This window comes from Nannobrachium achirus (genome assembly GCF_963921795.1).
Source record: "Nannobrachium achirus genome assembly, chromosome: 7".
Classification (NCBI taxonomy): domain Eukaryota; kingdom Metazoa; phylum Chordata; class Actinopteri; order Myctophiformes; family Myctophidae; genus Nannobrachium; species Nannobrachium achirus.
The window spans coordinates 6,766,688-6,785,046 of record NC_137816.1 but is presented as its reverse complement, the minus strand read 5'-3'; the positions used below and the strand labels follow the sequence as shown (position 1 = coordinate 6,785,046).

The 18,359-nt window shown below is 40.8% G+C and overlaps 1 protein-coding gene across 1 annotated transcript in view; it reads left to right on the top strand.

Moving 5' to 3' along the window:
• The window catches only part of adamtsl3 (ADAMTS-like 3), a gene marked incomplete at both ends in the record, with an annotated part of 420,411 nt that overhangs the window by 170,913 nt on the left and 231,139 nt on the right, over positions 1 to 18,359 (top strand). The window contains one exon of the mRNA XM_080729421.1: positions 17,463 to 17,537. Coding sequence (XP_080585547.1) covers positions 17,463 to 17,537 — 75 coding nt within the window. The remainder of the gene's footprint in view (positions 1 to 17,462; positions 17,538 to 18,359) is intronic.

Genomic DNA, 18,359 nt, shown 5'->3' with positions numbered 1-18,359 from the left:
ATTCAGCCCGGGAAAAAGAGTTGGAGAGGCCCTCATTGCGCGCTATAGAGAGAGATCTCTCTCTATAGCGCTGCTGCTACTCAAAGATTTGCCATTTCAGATCATGACAAGTGACAAGCCAGTGAGCCAATTACATGAGTTATATTTCATCGTTGTCGGGTGGAAACCTTGCATGTCCAAAAACGTTTGTTTTGTATTTATCATTTTAAAAATGATTTAAACTAGTGAAAACAGACGATCTACAAGCACACAACGCCTCGCACCGCGAGGCGTTGTGTGCTTGTAGATCTGCTGTTTTCACTACTTTTGTGCGACGGCCTTGTATGATGAAGCAGGGCTTTACTTCGCGAATACATTTACAAATTTGAAACTTGGAGATACGAGGTTTCTGCCCGACAGTGACGATTTACTTTGTTGGCCGCCCAGCCCCCAAAATGGAATGAAGGCCGACATTTTATTTTTAATTTTTTTCCTAATGGCCGGCCTGAACCGGCCGGGAATGAAGCGGATGTTCGGGAGTTGTCCCGCTTTTCCCAATGGCCAGCACGTCCCTGGGAACAGGTGTCCCGACCCAACCTGTAGGAGTAGCTTGCTAATGATGTGGCAAAGGATGCCATCTCCTGTTGGCTTCTCACCCGCGAACACAGCCAATTGTAATTTGTTGGCGCGCCCGGGCCAAGCCGGAGGCACTGTGGACTACTTGAAAACCACAGTGGTGGGCAGGAACTTTAATCCTGTGCCATCCGGATTTTCCTTTTTAAAAAGGTTAATGAAGTAGATATTGGCACACATAATAGATGTGCATACTTTGCATTTACTGGCCCTCCGGCTGAGGTAGGCCTATTGTGTCTGAAACGCTTTAAATTAACTTGCTTTCGCAGTTCTCAGAGAGTGGAAATGGAAATCGGGATAACCTTATGAAACACTTGTATTAGACGTCCCAGCCAGTAACCATGTGAATATTTCCAATTGAATATTCGGGGAGGTATTTGGTGTAATTTTCACTTAGTGCAATCTTGTTTTGATGCCTCTATACACGTAAAGACATAAGGGATTTCTAGGTGGAAAAAGTTGTGAACTTTTCTTTTGCGGTGCTAACCGCTCCTACCGTACATCTGTTTTTGTCTGTCTGTCTGTACGTACCGGTATGTATGTCCATCCCACACTTTTCATTGGCTCATAAGCTTCGTGGGACGGTTAATAAAATGAACTCATAAAAGGCACTGCTCACTTCACACTGGGTGTGATGTTTTTGAAGTGAATTGTTACCCTGAAGTCTTTTAACATTCAATATTTAAATTTAGGCCTAGAATTATTGAATGCTTTAACCAGTGAAAAATAGCAGATATACAAGCTCACAGCGCGGCACCGAGTGCCGCGCTGCAAGCTTGTAGATCTGCTATTTTTGAAAAAGTCATGAAAATGTGTGCAAATCTTTGAATATATGTATTTTTAAAGCAAAAATACATTTGTAACTCAAATCTTGTTTCTGGGGGGTCCCTGGAACTAAATATTTTGAGATGGAGGTCCATGGCCAAATACATATAATTTTGGGGTCCTTCACATGAAAAGGTTTGAGAACCACTGACATAGTAGTCTCTCAAGAACAGACCAACTGAGCTCCATTTAAGGAGGATTCAAAAGACACTTCAAACACTTCAAAAGAATCGGGTCAAAATTAAAATTTTCACGGTTTAAAAAATATAGCAGATCTACAAGCTCGCAGCGCGGCACTCGGTGCCGCGTTGTGAGCTTGTTGCGACCGTCAGGGAGCAGTTTACTATGAAAACCTCCACCGGCCGTCCGTCCGTCGGTCGGTCACACGTCACACGTCACACCTTTGCCCTGCTCATATCTCCGCATCAGTATATAGGGCTTGTTTGTTTATTGTATGACATCACGACACATCATCAGCTGTGGACTCTGTGATGTCATCGTATCGCATCAGTATATAGGGCTTGTTTGTTTATTGTATGACATCACGCCACATCATCAGCTGTGGACTCTGTGATGTCATCGTATCTCCATATATGGCCATCTCCGTATATGGAGATATAAGTCGTCCATGCCCAAGTATGGGCTGGTGAGGTCAGACTTTGTCTGATGCGTAGGTTATCTCCATATATGGAGATTCAACATTCCAGGCAATGCTCTCTTCCCTGGTGAGAATTGCCCCTTTATATAGGGCTTGTTTGTGTATTGTATGACATCACGCCACATCATCAGCTGTGGACTCTGTGATGTCATCGTATCTCCATATATGGCCATCTCCGTATATGGAGATATAAGTCGTCCATGCCCAAGTATGGGCTGGTGAGGTCAGACTTTGTGTGATGCGTAGGTTATCTCCATATATGGAGATTCAACATTCCAGGTGTAACTATGGCTACCCGTATGACGTGAGAGGTGGAGGTTGTGATATTTGTGGAGATAAGCGACCAACGGTCGCTTATCTCCCGATTAGGGAGTCTTACTGGTATATCTGCTATTTTTCAATAGTTAAAGCATAAAACAATGATACACAATAATGTGTACCCGTTCTAAATGGGTTAAGCATGTACAGTGGTCAGTATTTTTGACCTTCTCTTGACACTGAAGAACCAGTCCTGTCGAAAGGGCATCTTTTATTATTGTTGTCTTAAACCTAATCTAGCATGTTACCGCATTTCCCAGCGCCACAGCCAGCATCCCTTTATGCCCAGGACAAGGCGGCCTTGTTAGCTCTTCACGAGTTGGGATGGAGCGGGGGCCTACGCAGTGGAAAGAGACTTTATATTGTTTTTGGAGAGCTCTGGGTCCTCAGCATCGGTCTCGTCGGTGCCTGCCAGTTGTACTTTAACCACGTGAACCCTAGCGTCCCCTATCCTAGGAACGTCATAAACAGGAGGATATTCTGCGAAAATAGCAGATCTACATTTATAAGCACACATCGCGTCAACATGTTGTGAACTTATTGGCTGGGTATTTTCGGTTTGGAAATTTGGTCTTGAGGGATTACAGGGAGGGGATCATGGATCGAACCATGGCGGACCCCGGTCAATTTAAGAATATACTGTAGGGTTTAAGCCGTTACGTCAGATCTGTCCTCATCCCACCCCCTCCTCGTTCTGGATCCCTCCAGCCCTCTCTCCTGCTCTCCTCAACAATGAACAAAATCATCGAAGGTTTCATTTCGGTGACCAGGGGTAGCCTTCCTTTCGCAACATAACTAAGCCTGTTCTTTCAACGTGGCTGTTCGAGCACTTTTGACGGGTAACCCAATCCAAGCACATTACTCTGGCTTTAACCCATTTAGGCCTAGAATTATTCAATGCTTTAACTATTGAAAAATAGCAGATATACAAGCTCACAGCGCGGCACCGAGTGCCGCGCTGCGAGCTTGTAGATCTGCTATTTTTGAAAAATCTTAACAATGTGTTTCAATATATATTTTTCGAAGCAAACTTTTGTAACTCAAATCTCTGCTTCTGGGGGGTCCCTGGAACAACATCTTTTGAGATGGGGGTCTGCGGTCAAATAAATGTAATTTTGGGGGTCCTTGACATGAAAAAGTTTGAGAACCACTGATTTAGAGGAAGGATTTAGAAGTCGGGGTCAAAGATTGGGTCAAAGATATTCGAAGACTTGCACACATTTTTATGATTTTTTCAAAAATATCAGATCTACAAGCTTGCAGCGCGGCACATTTTTCAATAGTTAAAGCATAAAATAATGGTTAAAGTGGTTAAAATCTAACGCGACTCAGGCGCGTTCCGGGTATCTGAGAGTTAATAAAAGAGTGTCTATCCAATAAGTCACACATGGCCCTGACGCTATGATGCTTTCCTGTGGGGGACCTTCGAGGAGCTGGCAGAGTTACGGGGGCCACTTGACACTAATCAGATTGCCGGGGCTGTTTGGCTCTGTCTAGTTCTGACAGTGGACAGGAGGGCTCCTGGGAATCTGGGGGTTGGGTTTAAGAGGCTCTGGGTTCTGGGGGCTTTGAGTGGCTCAGAGTGGTAAACTGTGGCTTCAGGGCCGAGGTTGTGTCCATGCCAGGGTCTTGGAAAGCGTTTGTTCTTGGTGGCATGCATTATTACAATGCTATGAATCCGAGCACCGCACCTCAACTAATCCACTGGCGATTGCGCGAAAGATCTGCCGGGTTCTGATTTGAAACCATTACAACCGGGAACGCATCTGTGCAACAATTATTTTGTAAAAATAGCGGACATACAAGCTGATAGCGCATCACTTCGTGTCGCGCTATGAGCATGTAGATCTGCTATTTTTGAAAAATCTTGTAAGTTTGTGCAAATCTTAGAACATAAATGTGTTTCAAAAGCAAGATTTTTTTTACGCAAATCTATGCTTCTGGAGGGTCCCCGGAACTAAATATTTTGAGATGGGGATCCCTGGCCAAATACATATAATTGACGTGAAAAACGTTGAGAACCACGTAAAACATATGTTTTTCAGTAAACCTTTTGTAGAATCGGCCTCAGGTCTGAATGGGGCGTAAATAGGGGTGTAACGATATAGTAACTGAATCGAAAAATCTATTTTAATTTGCAATGATCTGCTATATCGATATGCAAATGCATATATCGTACTGTTTTGGCTCTGTATCGTATCGGTATCGTTTTACAATGCTGAAAATCGTATCGAATTGTTTTGCAGTGCAAATAATTGATTGTATGGAAACTTAAGTATATGTGCCTTGTATTTAGCAATTTTAAGAAGGAAAATTAAAAAGAGGTGTTTAATTACTTTTCCATTCCATATAGCTACTCTTGGTCTATTGATAAATGTGTGTAATCTCTGTGTTCATGTCAAGGTGCGGGTTTATCCATATGTGTTGAAATATAATGTCCATGTATTTGCTAGAGAATCAGTGTTTACTTATTTATATCCATAATAATCGATTTTTTCCCTTAAAAACATGCACCATTGACATGTTTCACACAGATTTAATTTCTTTTCTAAACAGTACTATATCGATTTTAAATCATTGAATCGAATCGTATCGTATCGCCATGAATGAACCAATACCGTCCATGTATCATATCGTCAAACATGTATCGTGATGTGTATCGAATCGTTGTTAAAATGTATCGTTACACCCCTAGGCGTAAATGTTGAGCTCTGTTTGCAACAAGAACGGCGTGATCTCAGTTCACTTTGGCACGTCGGGCCCCGACCGACCCGTTGGTCCTTGAGTTAATCCTTTATCAGAAGCCTGTTGAACCCGGGGCCACGGCATGCGTCTCCTCCAAGCACACACGCATCACTCACTTCCTGAGAGGAGATGTTCACTTTTCCCCTCTGGTTATTATCTTCAGTTCACTGTCAGAGCTTCTAATGAGCATCTGGCCCTCTGCCAGATTCCTCACACCGCTCTCTCTCTCTCTCTCTCTCTCTCTCTCTCTCTCTCTCTCTCTCTCTCTCTCTCTCTCTCTCTCTCTCTCTCTCTCTCTCTCTCTCTACACCACTTTCTATCAGAGGTGGAAAAAGTACAACTGTATGATGTCATCACGTTGTACTTTACAATACAAACCCCAAAATCAATCCTCCAGTTCTAGGCAACACAGAAGGGGGGGAACTTTTTTTCTATTTCCACACAACTCCTCTAAGGTATATTAATGACATAGATCAATATTGAAAATGGGTGGTCTTCCCCTTTAAGTAAAAGTATCAATACTGAACTGTAGATGTACTCCGTTACAAGTAAATGTCCAGAATTCAAAATGTACTGAGTAAAAGTATGAAAGTATTTGCATCAAAATGTACTTAAAGTTATACCATGTAACTTTTTTTATAAAACAAATCTTAAAATGGTCCTAACTGTTAAGTCGCTAAAGTTTTAGAACCCCCACTCCGTTATTTTCAGCTTCAAAAGCCTTCTCTTTATATGTTTTCTATGAGCCTTGGGGGGGGGGAGAATTTCGCGGCAAAATGACGTCATCATACTACCGGCCAATCACAGCGAGGGTTATACACTGCCGGCCAATCACAGCGCATCTTGGAGTGGGGTCGCTAGGGCGGCCATATTTGTAGTCTCCCGTGTGTCTCTATACTCGGGTGCACGGTGAAGCATGGGTGAAGGAGTGTATCTCCGGAATGGCTGAACGCACAGGAACCAGGGACCCCTCAAAAGATAGATCTCGGCGAGGTGGAGGCAGACGCGGGGGTGTGAGAACCGAAAAACGGCCGAAAGACGCGGACGTGACCGAGGTTTACTATAGAGCTACTGACCACAAGTTGAGCAACTTACACAGTATAGCTTTAAAGTACCAAAAGTAAAAGTACTAAATGTTTGAAAATAGCACATCTACAAGCTCACAACGCGTCGCATCGCGACGTGTTGTGAGCTTGTAGATCGGCTATTTTCAAATAGCCAAGGTATAAAATAGGGCTAAAGTGGGTTAATGTGTGTTTTATAATATTATAATTTACACCTGAAAAGTAACTAATAACTAAAGTTTTCAAATAAATGTAGTGGAGTAAAGCCTCTATCAGAGTCCAGGGTGAAGATAAATTTTAGGTGTAAAGCTTTCCACCTAAAGTGAAAAAACAAGTGGAGGCCATCATAGTTAGTCACGGTGAAGTCCTATCACTGTGACTGACTGGTCTAGATTGACTAATCAGAGAACGGGGTGATGGGCCGATCTGTCTGAAAGTAAAAACAGAGAGATGTGTCGGGGTTCGCGGTGGATAGCTCTTCACCGCGAGTAATGACGCAACGTTGTAGTTTTATGACTTAAAAAGACTACACCGTGGTGGATACCTTATCACCGCGGTGCCTACTATGATAGGGGCTTTAAAGTACAGTATTTCAATTCAAGATGTAGAGGAGTAGAAGTAAAAGTATTGGAAATTGGAAATACTCAAGTATAAGTCCTACAAATACCTCAAAATTGTTAAGTAGGCCTACAGTAAATGTACTTAGTTACTTTACACCACTGCTTTCTATCTGGCTCTCCAGTTTCCTCTAGTTTAAATGTTCCTATTTGTATCCCCCCTCCCCCCCTGCTCCCTGACCACTCGCTCTAGGCTACTTTAGCATTCCAAAAACGGAGGATGGATACTGTTAATGACCCATGGTCACTCATGCAGGCTTAGCCAGGCCCATGACTCTAACATTTATTTACCCCCACGTGCACCCTGGAGTATCACTCTCGTTCCTCCGTCCGCATCCATTATTCATGACTCTGCTATTTATCAGTCATTATAATTTGGAATACAAATGTTGTGCTTTGAATTGGCTGCTGGTATTCCCCAAACCCGTTGTTAAGGTTTTAGCAGACTTGTTTAAAAAATGATCTCATACCTGCTGCTTATCCATGTTTCACAAGTGGTGTAAAGTAACTAAGTACATTTACTTAAGTACTGTACTTAAGTATAGTTTTACTCAAAACTGTACAGTACAGTTTTGAGTAGGGATGGGTATCGTCTGCGATACTTTTAATGGTATCGATCGCATGACTTCGATACTATCGGGTATCGGTTCACGTAAAAACGAACGATACCTCGTTCCGACTCTGGAACGCACCCCTGGCCGGTCGCATCTGTAACAGTTGGGCTACTGAGAGTTTAATGACTGCTTTAATAGGCTACACTCGTTACTGTGGAAAATAGCCGACAATAGCCTATAACGTTTATTATTATGATGATTATCCAACGTCTACTCTCCGCTCCGCCACACCGTGTGATCATCATCATCACCACAATCAATCTTCATTAAAAGTGTAAATGAACATGAAATAGTAACAATTGTAAATAAATTTAAAAATAAAAAGTCAACTGATTACACAAATATTGACATGATGATTGTTAAACACATAATTGAAACCATTGTAACACCGTTAACCTACATCTGCAATCAATCATTTCAAACTGGTATTTTCCCCGAAAAAATTAAAACTGCAAAAGTAATACCCATATACAAAAGTGGAGAAAAACACCAACTAACCAACTACAGACCGATCTCTCTCCTATCCCAATTCTCAAAAATTCTAGAAAAACTTTTTGTGGAAAGACTTGATCATTTCATTGAAAAGCACCATCTACTAAGTAATCACCAATACGGTTTCAGAGCAAATAGATCCACCTCAATGGCAGTAGTAGAACTGGTTGAAAACATCTCAAAAGCAATAGAAAATACAGAATACACAGTAGGGGTTTTCACTATCCACCATGACATACTACTCAAAAAATTGCAAAGATATGGAATTAGGGGCATTGCCCTTTCTTGGCTCGAAAGTTATCTAAAAAACAGACAGCAATATGTCCATTTAAATGGAGTTAATTCAGAAACCCTTGAAGCAACATTTGGAGTCCCCCAAGGCTCAGTTTTGGGCCCAAAATTATTTATTCTCTACATTAATGATATATGTGAAGCCATGAAAGATATGCACTGCGTTCTGTTTGCAGACGACACCACTCTTGGACAGCTCTTGCAGGTAGTAGAAAGTGACTTAAAAATTCTAAAAAAGTGGTTTGACCTAAATAAATTATCATTAAATATTAGTAAAACTAAATTCATAATTTTTGGCAATAAAAAGGTAAATTTTCCAATAAATTTAACAATCAGCGACATTAAACTAGAACAAACAAATCATATAAAATTTTTGGGAATAACCATCGATAGCAAACTTTGTTGGAAGCCACATATAGACAATTTAAAAAGAAAATTAGCCAAAACCATTGCAATTCTTTATAAAATGAAAGGTCTCATCAACAAAAAATCACTCCAGACCCTGTACTGCGCCTTATTTTTGCCATATTTAACATACTGTGTAGAAGTGTGGGGTAACACGTATAAAACAATCATTCATCCTATCATCATGCTTCAAAAAAAGGCAATAAGAATGGTAAATCTGGCCGATTATTATGCACCAACAAATCCATTATTTATCGACAACTACACACTGAAATTTGAAGATCTAGTCAAACTCCACTCCGCAGCAATAATGTACAAGGCACACAACAAAACACTTCCAATTTGCATGCAGGAGCTGTTCAAGTCACGAGAATCTAAATATGAATTAAGGGGAACTGCAATATTTAAGAAAAATGATGGAAAGACAAACTCAAAAGGCAGATGTATATCTGTCATAGGGGTAAATCTGTGGAACTCACTAGATAAGGACCTTAAAATGTCCAACTCAATAAAAACATTCAAAAAAACATATAAAGCCAAATTAATTGAAAAATATATAGAAACTCGATAATTAAAAGTGTTAATGTATTGATTGATAAAATGTTCTTTTGTTTGATCTACTTTTCTTTTGTTTGATTCAAATTGTAATCTTTGAAGCTTTAAGATGGTTAAAATTCCTTTGTTTTGCTTTTTTAAATTATTATTATCATTATTGTTATTATAATTTTTTTCTCTCTGTGCGATTTTGATCATGTATTTTGACATGAAAAAAGGTGGGCATTATAAGCTTCAGCTTCAGCCCATACCTTTTCGGACAATTTGCATTTTGATGACAAAACTGCACTGTATTTGTTTTTAACTCATTGACTGCCAAGGCCCGAGTTTCCCGAGTTATTACAGTAGTAACAGGCTGCCACAACCCGAGTTTCCCGAGTTGGAAGCCATTTTGAAAAAAAAAAAAAAAAATTCAAACATTTTTTTTATAAAAAAAATTCTAAAAATGCCTAAAATGTATTAGGCATGATTGCAATCGCGAAATTGCATGGTTAGCCCCATAACAAACACATCTTTCAAAATGGCAAAAATGGCTGTTTTGTCTGACTTTGAAGGCTTCTATCTCATGAATGCCTGAACGGATTTCCAAGCGGATTTTTTTGTTTGAAAGCTGTTAAAAAGTACTACACATATGGTGCATATATGGTGCATGGGCGTGCACGATCCGTGCACAAGAAATTGATCCGTGCACTAGAAATTTAGGAAGGTGGCAGTGTTTGTTTTGTCTGACTTTGAAGGCTTCTATCTCATGAATGCCTGAACGGATTTCCAAGCGGATTTTTTTGTTTGAAAGCTGTTAAAAAGTACTACACATATGTGTCCCAGGCTGGTGAAACGGTCCTAATGTCGCCAGTTTTAAAACGGCAGAAAAGTGAGAAAATGAAGTCAAAGTCGTTTTTTGTATTTTTCGTTTTTTTCAAATTCACACAAGTTCGAATTTATAACAAGGGTTTCGTGTCAAAAGATAGTTGTTTTAAGGTACTACAATGGCTAGTTTTATTTGTTAAAATAGGCTGCTTTTGGAAGAATCTGTACGTGGTTTTTGGGGGGAGGAGAGATAGCGCTCTGAGAACTCATTGTCTCGTATTTCAGGCTTTGAGCACCGCCCATACAGTGTCAGTGGTGCATCTGGTTCTAGTGTGTAAACACATCTCAGTGACTAACTTCATCTCGCTAATGTTATTGGTTTGCAGAAGACAGTATTCTGGAAGGATTTATTTTTTGATTTATACGTCGTGATCTGACTGAGTCACTATCGGGCACACAGAGACGCAGCGATGATGTCTTCTCGTAATGGAACAGTCGGCGCTAATGGGAAGCTAACGCTATACAGCGTATCTCACAACTCAGCCTGTCGTCTGTGGTAAAACATTGAGCCCCGCCGCTCACGAACGCTTCTTACCTTTTGTGAACATTCTGTCCAAAAAGTAAAGGTCCTATACACTTCTCTCAACTGTTTACTTTTCAAGCGTGGAAGAAAATCCAATCAGCGTGTTGAAATAAAGAGTTTATATCGCTCATGTTGTCAGCCGGTGCATTATTTTCCCCTCTATTATTCGTTGTGTCTATACCACGTGACCAGGGGAGGTAGCATGTAAAAAACAAAGGACCGGCTGACAAAATGAGCGATATAAACTTTATTTCAACAAGCTGATTCGAATTTCTTCCACGCTTATGAAGTAAACAGATGAGAGACCGGCATAGGACCTTTACTTTTTGGATATAATGTTCACAAAAGGCAAGAAGCGTTCGAGAACGGCGGGGCTTTGTTATACTACAGACTAGTGGCTGACCTGCGAGATACACAATAGCGTTAGCTTCACGCAGTTAGCAGTGGCTAACGGCTAACGTTAGCTAGCGCTAGCTTCAGGCAAACGCAGGCATCTATTGTTGTTGTTGCTCTTCTACAAGCTCACAACGCGGGCAGTTAAGCCTGTCAGAACCGTCAGATTATCCTTCTGACTTATGTTACACAAACACTGATGAGTGATGATGTTACATGTATAGCACAGTCCACCGTAACTCGTGACCTATCGAAATTGGTTGCGATAGGTCACGAGTTACGGTGTTGCGCACGTGCATCCCATCCCCGTAGAGCAACGTGGGCTGATGAAAACTGGTGCCCCATAGAACTTTGTGACTTTGTGGTTAATGTATGTTTTGGACTATTAAAATCAAAATCTACAAAGCAATAACTAAGTTTAAAACATACATAAACCACTTTAGCCCTATGTTATACCAAGGCTATTTGAAAATAGCCGATCTACAAGCTCACAACGCATTGCGGTGCGACGGTTGTGAGCTTGTAGATCTGCTATTTTCAAACATTTTGTACTTTTACTTTTGGTACTTTAAGTACATTTGGATACCAATACTTTTGCTCTTTTACTCAAGTACATTTTTAATTCTGGACTTTTACTTGTAACAGAGTGATTCTACATTGCAGTATTGATACTTTTACTTAATTATAAAATGAAGGTACTTTTGTAATACACTATTTTAGTGAAAAATAAAAACTACAAAAAGAAGAAAATGACAGGATGAGCATATAAGGAGGGGAGGAGGTAGAAAAGACCACTGGCCACTATTTCTGACATGGCTGCAAGCACTATAGCACAATATATTACCACAGGTCTACTACTAAATAGTAGTTTTAAATAATTGTAGTAAATAAAAGTAAATTTGAAGTTGACAGCTATACCACTGTGGGGGTGGTTTGACTTGGGGGGAGTGATTTAGGGGTGTAGACAAGTACCTATTGTCCCTCCCATTGTCACACCCACTATTGGCTACCCAGAGGTGAGAAAATGTTCCTGGCATTCAAATGGATTTTTAAGCACTTTGGGCTTTATGGTGCAACAAGTTTAAAATGTCCATAACTTCTTCAAATAAGCTCCTATTTCAACAAATGATACATCATATGAAAGCTTAGATTCTGTACTTGGATAATCTGTACAAAAAAGAAAAATGAGCATGCAGACATAAGGAACAAAGTACCAGACCTAGTCACATATGATGCATGTATGGTGCATGGGCGTGCACGATCCGTGCACTAAAAATTGATCCGTGCACTAGAAATCTAGGAACGTGGCATCCTGGTACTTGGCGGCCATCTTGAAAAGGGCATTCAATGAGTTAAAATGATTAACCGAAATAAACTATACTAAACTAACTAAACTAAACCTCTGCTCTACCGCAGCAGCGAGTCACCACTCTTTCCGTGTTGAAGTTAAACTTAAATAAAAAGTAGCGAAAATGGTATCGAAAAGGGTATCGTATCGATTCCCAGGTATCGAAAAAGGTATCGTATCGATTCAAAGGTGAACGATACCCATCCCTAGTTTTGAGTATTTCCAGTTTTCAGTACTTTTACTCCACTACATCTCAGAGGCAAATATTGTACTTTTACTCCACTACAATTATTTGAAAACTTTATATACATTAATCCACTTTAGCCTTATTGAAAATAGCCGATCTACAAACTCACAAAGTGGCTATTTTCAAACATTTTGTACTTTTACTTTTGGTACTTTAATTATATTTTGATGCCAATACTTTCGTACTTTTACTCAAGTACATTTTGAATTCCAGACTTTTACTTGTAAGGGTGCCCTCACACCAAAATACCTATGAGAGTGGAATCCGTGTTCTGCCAATGCATTTCAATGAGAATGGAGCGGTTTCATGACAGTAGAGGATTTACTTAAGTAAAACATCGGAGTACTTTTTCCACCACTGATGTTTCATTCCCCACATTAGTTTTTTAAAGTTCTTATTGTTCTTTCTTTTTTTTTTGGAAATATTTGGTTTTACATTCCTCTCCATTGTTTCCTGACTTTTCTTTCTTATTATCCTTTTTTTGGGGGGGAAGAACAAAACCAAAAGGCTGGACTTGAATTTATTTCATTGCTCCTATAAATTCAGGACTTGCCGATTCTGTTTCCAAGCGTAATTATTTCTGAGGCAGCAAAGCTGCTGGCCGGCAGCCAGACAGAGCTTAATTGTTGGACGCAGCGACCATTTGTTGCCAGACGGAAAAGTAGTGTTCTTAAAGTGCGGAAAATAGCATTAGCACTCGACTTGTCTATAAAGGTCTCGCCTCGTTACGACGCCTCTCCTCTCAACCACAGAGAGAAAAACATGCGCTGGTGTGAAAAGAGTCCAGATTTGAACAGGCTGCAGTTTCACTGATTCACACAGCAGTAAATGGTTTCTTGTAGTTCGGACACGTGTCTCACAGACATGCAGGGGCGTCACAAGGGGTAGGAAAGTGGGACTGAGTTACTAGGGCCCAAGGTGTTGGAGGGGCCTTAATTATTTTATACATTAGCTATAGAAAAATAGCAGATATACAAGCTCACAGCGCGGCACCGAGTGCCGCGCTGCGAGCTTGTAGATCTGCTATTTTTGAAAAGTCGTGTAAATGTGTGCAAATCTTTGAATGTATGTATTTTTTAAGCGAACGTTTGTAACTCAAATTTTGCTTCTGGGGGGGGGGGGGGGGGGGGGGGTCCCTGGAACGAAATATTTTGAGATGGGGGTCCATGGCCAAATACATACCATTTTGGGGGTCCTGCAAATGAAAAGGTTTGAGCTCCACTGACATCGAAACATAGGTTTTTCAAAAAAACCTTAGAAGGATTTGAAATATTCAAAGATTTTCATGATTTTTCAAAAATAGCAGATCTACAAGCTCGCAGTGCGGCACTCGGTGCCGCGCTGTGAGCTTGTATATCTGCTATTTTTCAATAGTTAAAGCACAGGGGCCCCACAGTGAATCCTTGTACCCAGGGCCCAGAATTTGGTGCGACACCCCTGCAGACATGTACTGTCTATGAGTACCGTATGGGGGAGCTTAGAGCTTCTCATGACAGCATAGCAGTGCAATTCTCACTTGTGACATTTCATAGCACATATGGGGATAAGCTTTTGGCCTGTGAGGTTCTGTAACACTGCAGTGCAGGCTATACTGTGATGTCTTCAGCATGGGGGGCCCTTCCACTCACCACACTAAAGACTTGTGTATTATCTTTTAAAACCTTTGGCAGAATGTACTGTAGAATCCAGCGTGTCTTCTCATTTTTCTTTTACGAAAGGTTCATGAAAGGCTCTAAATAAATTCAAGCTATTATTATTATTATTACTCAAATCTTTTTACTTAAGTAAAAGTATCAATACTGCAATGTAGAAATATTCCTAAACGTCTAACTAAAAGCCTGGAATTCAAAATAAAAGTACAAAAGTATTGGTATCAAAGTGTACTTAAAGTAAGCTACCAAAAGTAGAAAGTACTCATAATTCAGAATGTCACATTTCACAAGTTTTCAAAAGTATAAAATGTATAAAGATCTTATGAAAATAGCAGATCTAAAAGCTCACATTGTGAGCTTCTAGATCGACTATATTTCTATTGGAGTAAAAGTACAATATTTGCCTCTGGGATGTACAATAGTGGAGTAGAAGTAAAAGTACTGAGAATTGGAAATACTCCAGTAAAGTACAAGTACCTAAAATTGCAGTACTTGAGTAAATGTATTTAGTTACTTTACACCACTGGTTGTGAACTTGTGACGCATTGCATTAATGCATGTTTTTAATCAGTGGCGTCAGTTCAGAAAAAGCTAAGGTATGGCAACATGACTGGACCAGTCATGTTGCCATACCTTAACTCATTAAAAGCCAACCCCGCGATGTCGCGGGAAAAGTAATAGAGTATCTATAGTGCCATCCACGCGATGTCGCGGGAAAAGTAATATATTACTGTAACGGCGAGTAAAAATACCTAGTACAATGGCCGACGCTCCGGAGACGAAATCCGCGCTGATTTGTCATCATCACGGCTCCACGAGCACACAATAGTCATCCCATAACATTGAGGTGGACGGGCCGCCTCATCTTTAATGTCCATTATCTCAAAACTACACTTTAGAAGCGAAGATGGAGGCAGATGCTCGCTTATAAAACACATGTATAAACGCTACGAGCCGATCCAGCATGGCTCCACATAAACAATGATCGGTTCAGTCGAAGGATCCGATGACGTCAGACCGGAAGTACTTCCGGTGGCCTTCAAAATAAGACAAAATAAGAGAACGGCCGTGAATGGGGGGGGGGTGGGAGGCACTCTGGATATTATAATCTGTTAATGTCTGAGGCTTTTAATGAGTTAAGAAGTACATTCTATTTCCCCCCGTTTCTATGGTTTCTTGGGCTGGATATGGCAGCCTGGAATGGTTGTTCAAGTGCAGCTAAACTTGGCATGTTAGTAAACTTGCCACAATACCTTGTTAAATTTTGTAGTTATTTTACTGTAATTTAACAACATAATACAGATAGACAAAGAGACATTCATGGATTTATATTTAAAGATAACTTTTATCTTCTCCCCTGGACCCAGGGTATGGCAGCTGCATACCCCTGCCATACCCAATTGACGCCCCTGTTTTTAATGTAAGTGCGTTCAGACTTGAAGGCACAGTCAGAATTCTAGGTTATCATCATGCCTTACGTTGCTTTCAATACTAAACCTTTCCAAGGCCCACAGTATGCATAATGCATTATACCTTAGGCCTTCAGTCCCCAGGTGGCTTTCAGGACTTTTATCTAACGTCAAAGTGACTTGTTTTGACAGTTTTGCTTTTTGCAATCTCATTTCACTCCTTTCTTTCCACTGGCAGGAGTATCAAGGTCAATAAGAACTGCCGGCAGGATCACGTTGCTCACTCCCTGTTTATTAAATTGTCACTTGTGATTGCAAGATTATTGCATGAACGATACACAAAGCTGAGCCAATGTCAGACTTTGGTTGGTCTTGATTGTTATTGTTTTCTGCTGTTGAATTCTCTATCCACTTGGAACACCAGCATCCCCATTCTGTGGAGGAACATTAGCCAAAAATAGGGGATTTACAAGCTTACAAGCTCACAACGTGAACGCCAGCTTTGGTAACAATTAATTTGATCCGTTTTACAAAGAATAGAGGTTTTAAGTGGCTATGAATTTCTCAACTTGTGGTGTGAAATTATTAAGATAATTACAATTTACAATTTAGGCATTTAGCAGACGCTTTTAATCCAAAGCATCTTACAATAAGCAGGTAATGCAATAATATAATAAGCAAGCTAATATGTCAGTACATCAACAACAGTACAACAATGAATATCAATCTAGGTAGAGCACGCACCTAATCAGTAAAAAAACTTTTCTAAACCTAAAAATGCTATCTAGCTTCATGTGTGGTCATCGAGGGAAGGGAAGTGTTACAGTAGTGCTATGGGTTTAGGTGGAGTCTGAAGGGGTGAGTCTTCAGTCCACAGCGGAACCTAGGGAGTGAGTCTGTAGTTCTAAGTGCGACAGGGGGTTTATTCCACAGTTTGGGGGCCAGGAGGGAAAATTGTCTAGGACGTGTGGATTTTTGTCCTGGGGCTTTTAGCGAGGGTTCTGTCAGCATCGCTGTGTTAGCTGATCTGAATGAACGGGTGGGGTTGTAGGGGTTGTAATGAGAGGGATAGTGTTTTCTGCTGGTGTTTCAGTCCGAGTGTATCAAAGGGTGCGTTCAGAAATGCGCACCGGGTGTGTGCTCAGTGAAGTGAGTGCCTAAACCTAACCCTAATCCTAACCCTAACCTCAGTAAAACTATGCCTAAACCTAATCCTAACCCCAACCTTAACCTCAGTAAAACTATGCCTAAACCCAACCCTAACCCCTAACCCTAACCACACCCGGTGCACATTTCCGAACGCACCCTTTGATACACTCGGACTGAATCACCAGCTGAAAACACTCTCCCTGTAATGAGACACATAATATAAACAACATTATAAACATTCATTATTTTTGTCAAAGTGATTTTCAATAACTGAACAGAAATGTATAATTTTACATTTTGGAGAAAAATGGAAGTGTCGGACTTGGACATTGGACAATTCAATGCATTATATTGTCACTGTCGGGCAGAAACCTCGTATCTCCAAGTTTCAAATTTGTCTTCTCACCAAGTAAAGCCCTGCTTCATCGTACAAGGCTGTCGCACAAAAGTAGTGAAAACAGCCGATCTACAAGCACACAACGCCTCGCAGCGCGAGGCGTTGTGTGCTTGTAGATCTGCTGTCTTCACTAGTTTAGCTCATTTTTTAAATGATAAATACCAAACGAACGGTCTTGAACATACATGGTTTCCACCCGACAACGACGATATTAATGCAGGTTAACATTTTTAGTACAGCTGTTCACAGATTGCATGCTGACCCTGTGCTCATCCCTGCAGCTGTGAAGACGGTGCTGGAGGTGCCCATGGGGAGTCGTTTCCTTCGAGTCAGTGCCAAAGGCCCTGACTCCATCGGTGAGTGATGACTCAGCTTGCGCTGTGCATGGGAGCGGAGAGAAATATCACTTCCATGGGACTTCTATCAGATTACATGTACAATAACCCACACCCACATGTAGCTCTTTCCTCAATAGCGGGGCAGTTAAGGAGAACAATACTTCAGTTCTGGAAAGAAGCACCAAAATTTGACAGAGTGTACCTCTTGGGTCATTCTTTAGAAAAATCACATTAGACACTTAATTTCAAAATGGCCGCCAGTTTTAAAGATGGCCGCCTTTTCGGATATGTTTTACAGTACGCCAGCCAGTTAATATCGAATTTTCATAATATTAGAGTTGTTTTGTAGGTTTTAAAACATCCTGAGTTCATTTATTACACTTTTAAAGCAGCCAGAATAACCTTTCTGACTTTTGGTTGGGGTCTTTCCTCACCTGGGACCCCCCAGACAGACCCCTGAGCCTATTTCAGTAATCGCTCTGCTCCTGCTCCAGAACAATGTTAAATTAGATCTGAAGTATGCTCTGAAATCAAAAATGACAAGTAGCAAATAACAGAGGTCTTCCACGGGGGGTCCGGGACCCCTGGGGGGGGGGGGGGGGGGGGGGGGTCCTCAGAGCCACTACAGGGGGCCTGCCAAATCTCGATGAATCCTTTATTTTTTATTTTTTATTTGAAACTTCGAATGTTTTTATGTATCCTGGTTTTATGTATTGTACTTTGATGGTTTATTAGTATTCTCAGTATTATTTATAATGTTGTTGTGTTTAAACAGTTATGGTTGACAGCTGTTACTGCAGGGATTGCAATAATGAAGGTATTGCAACATTTCGCAGAACA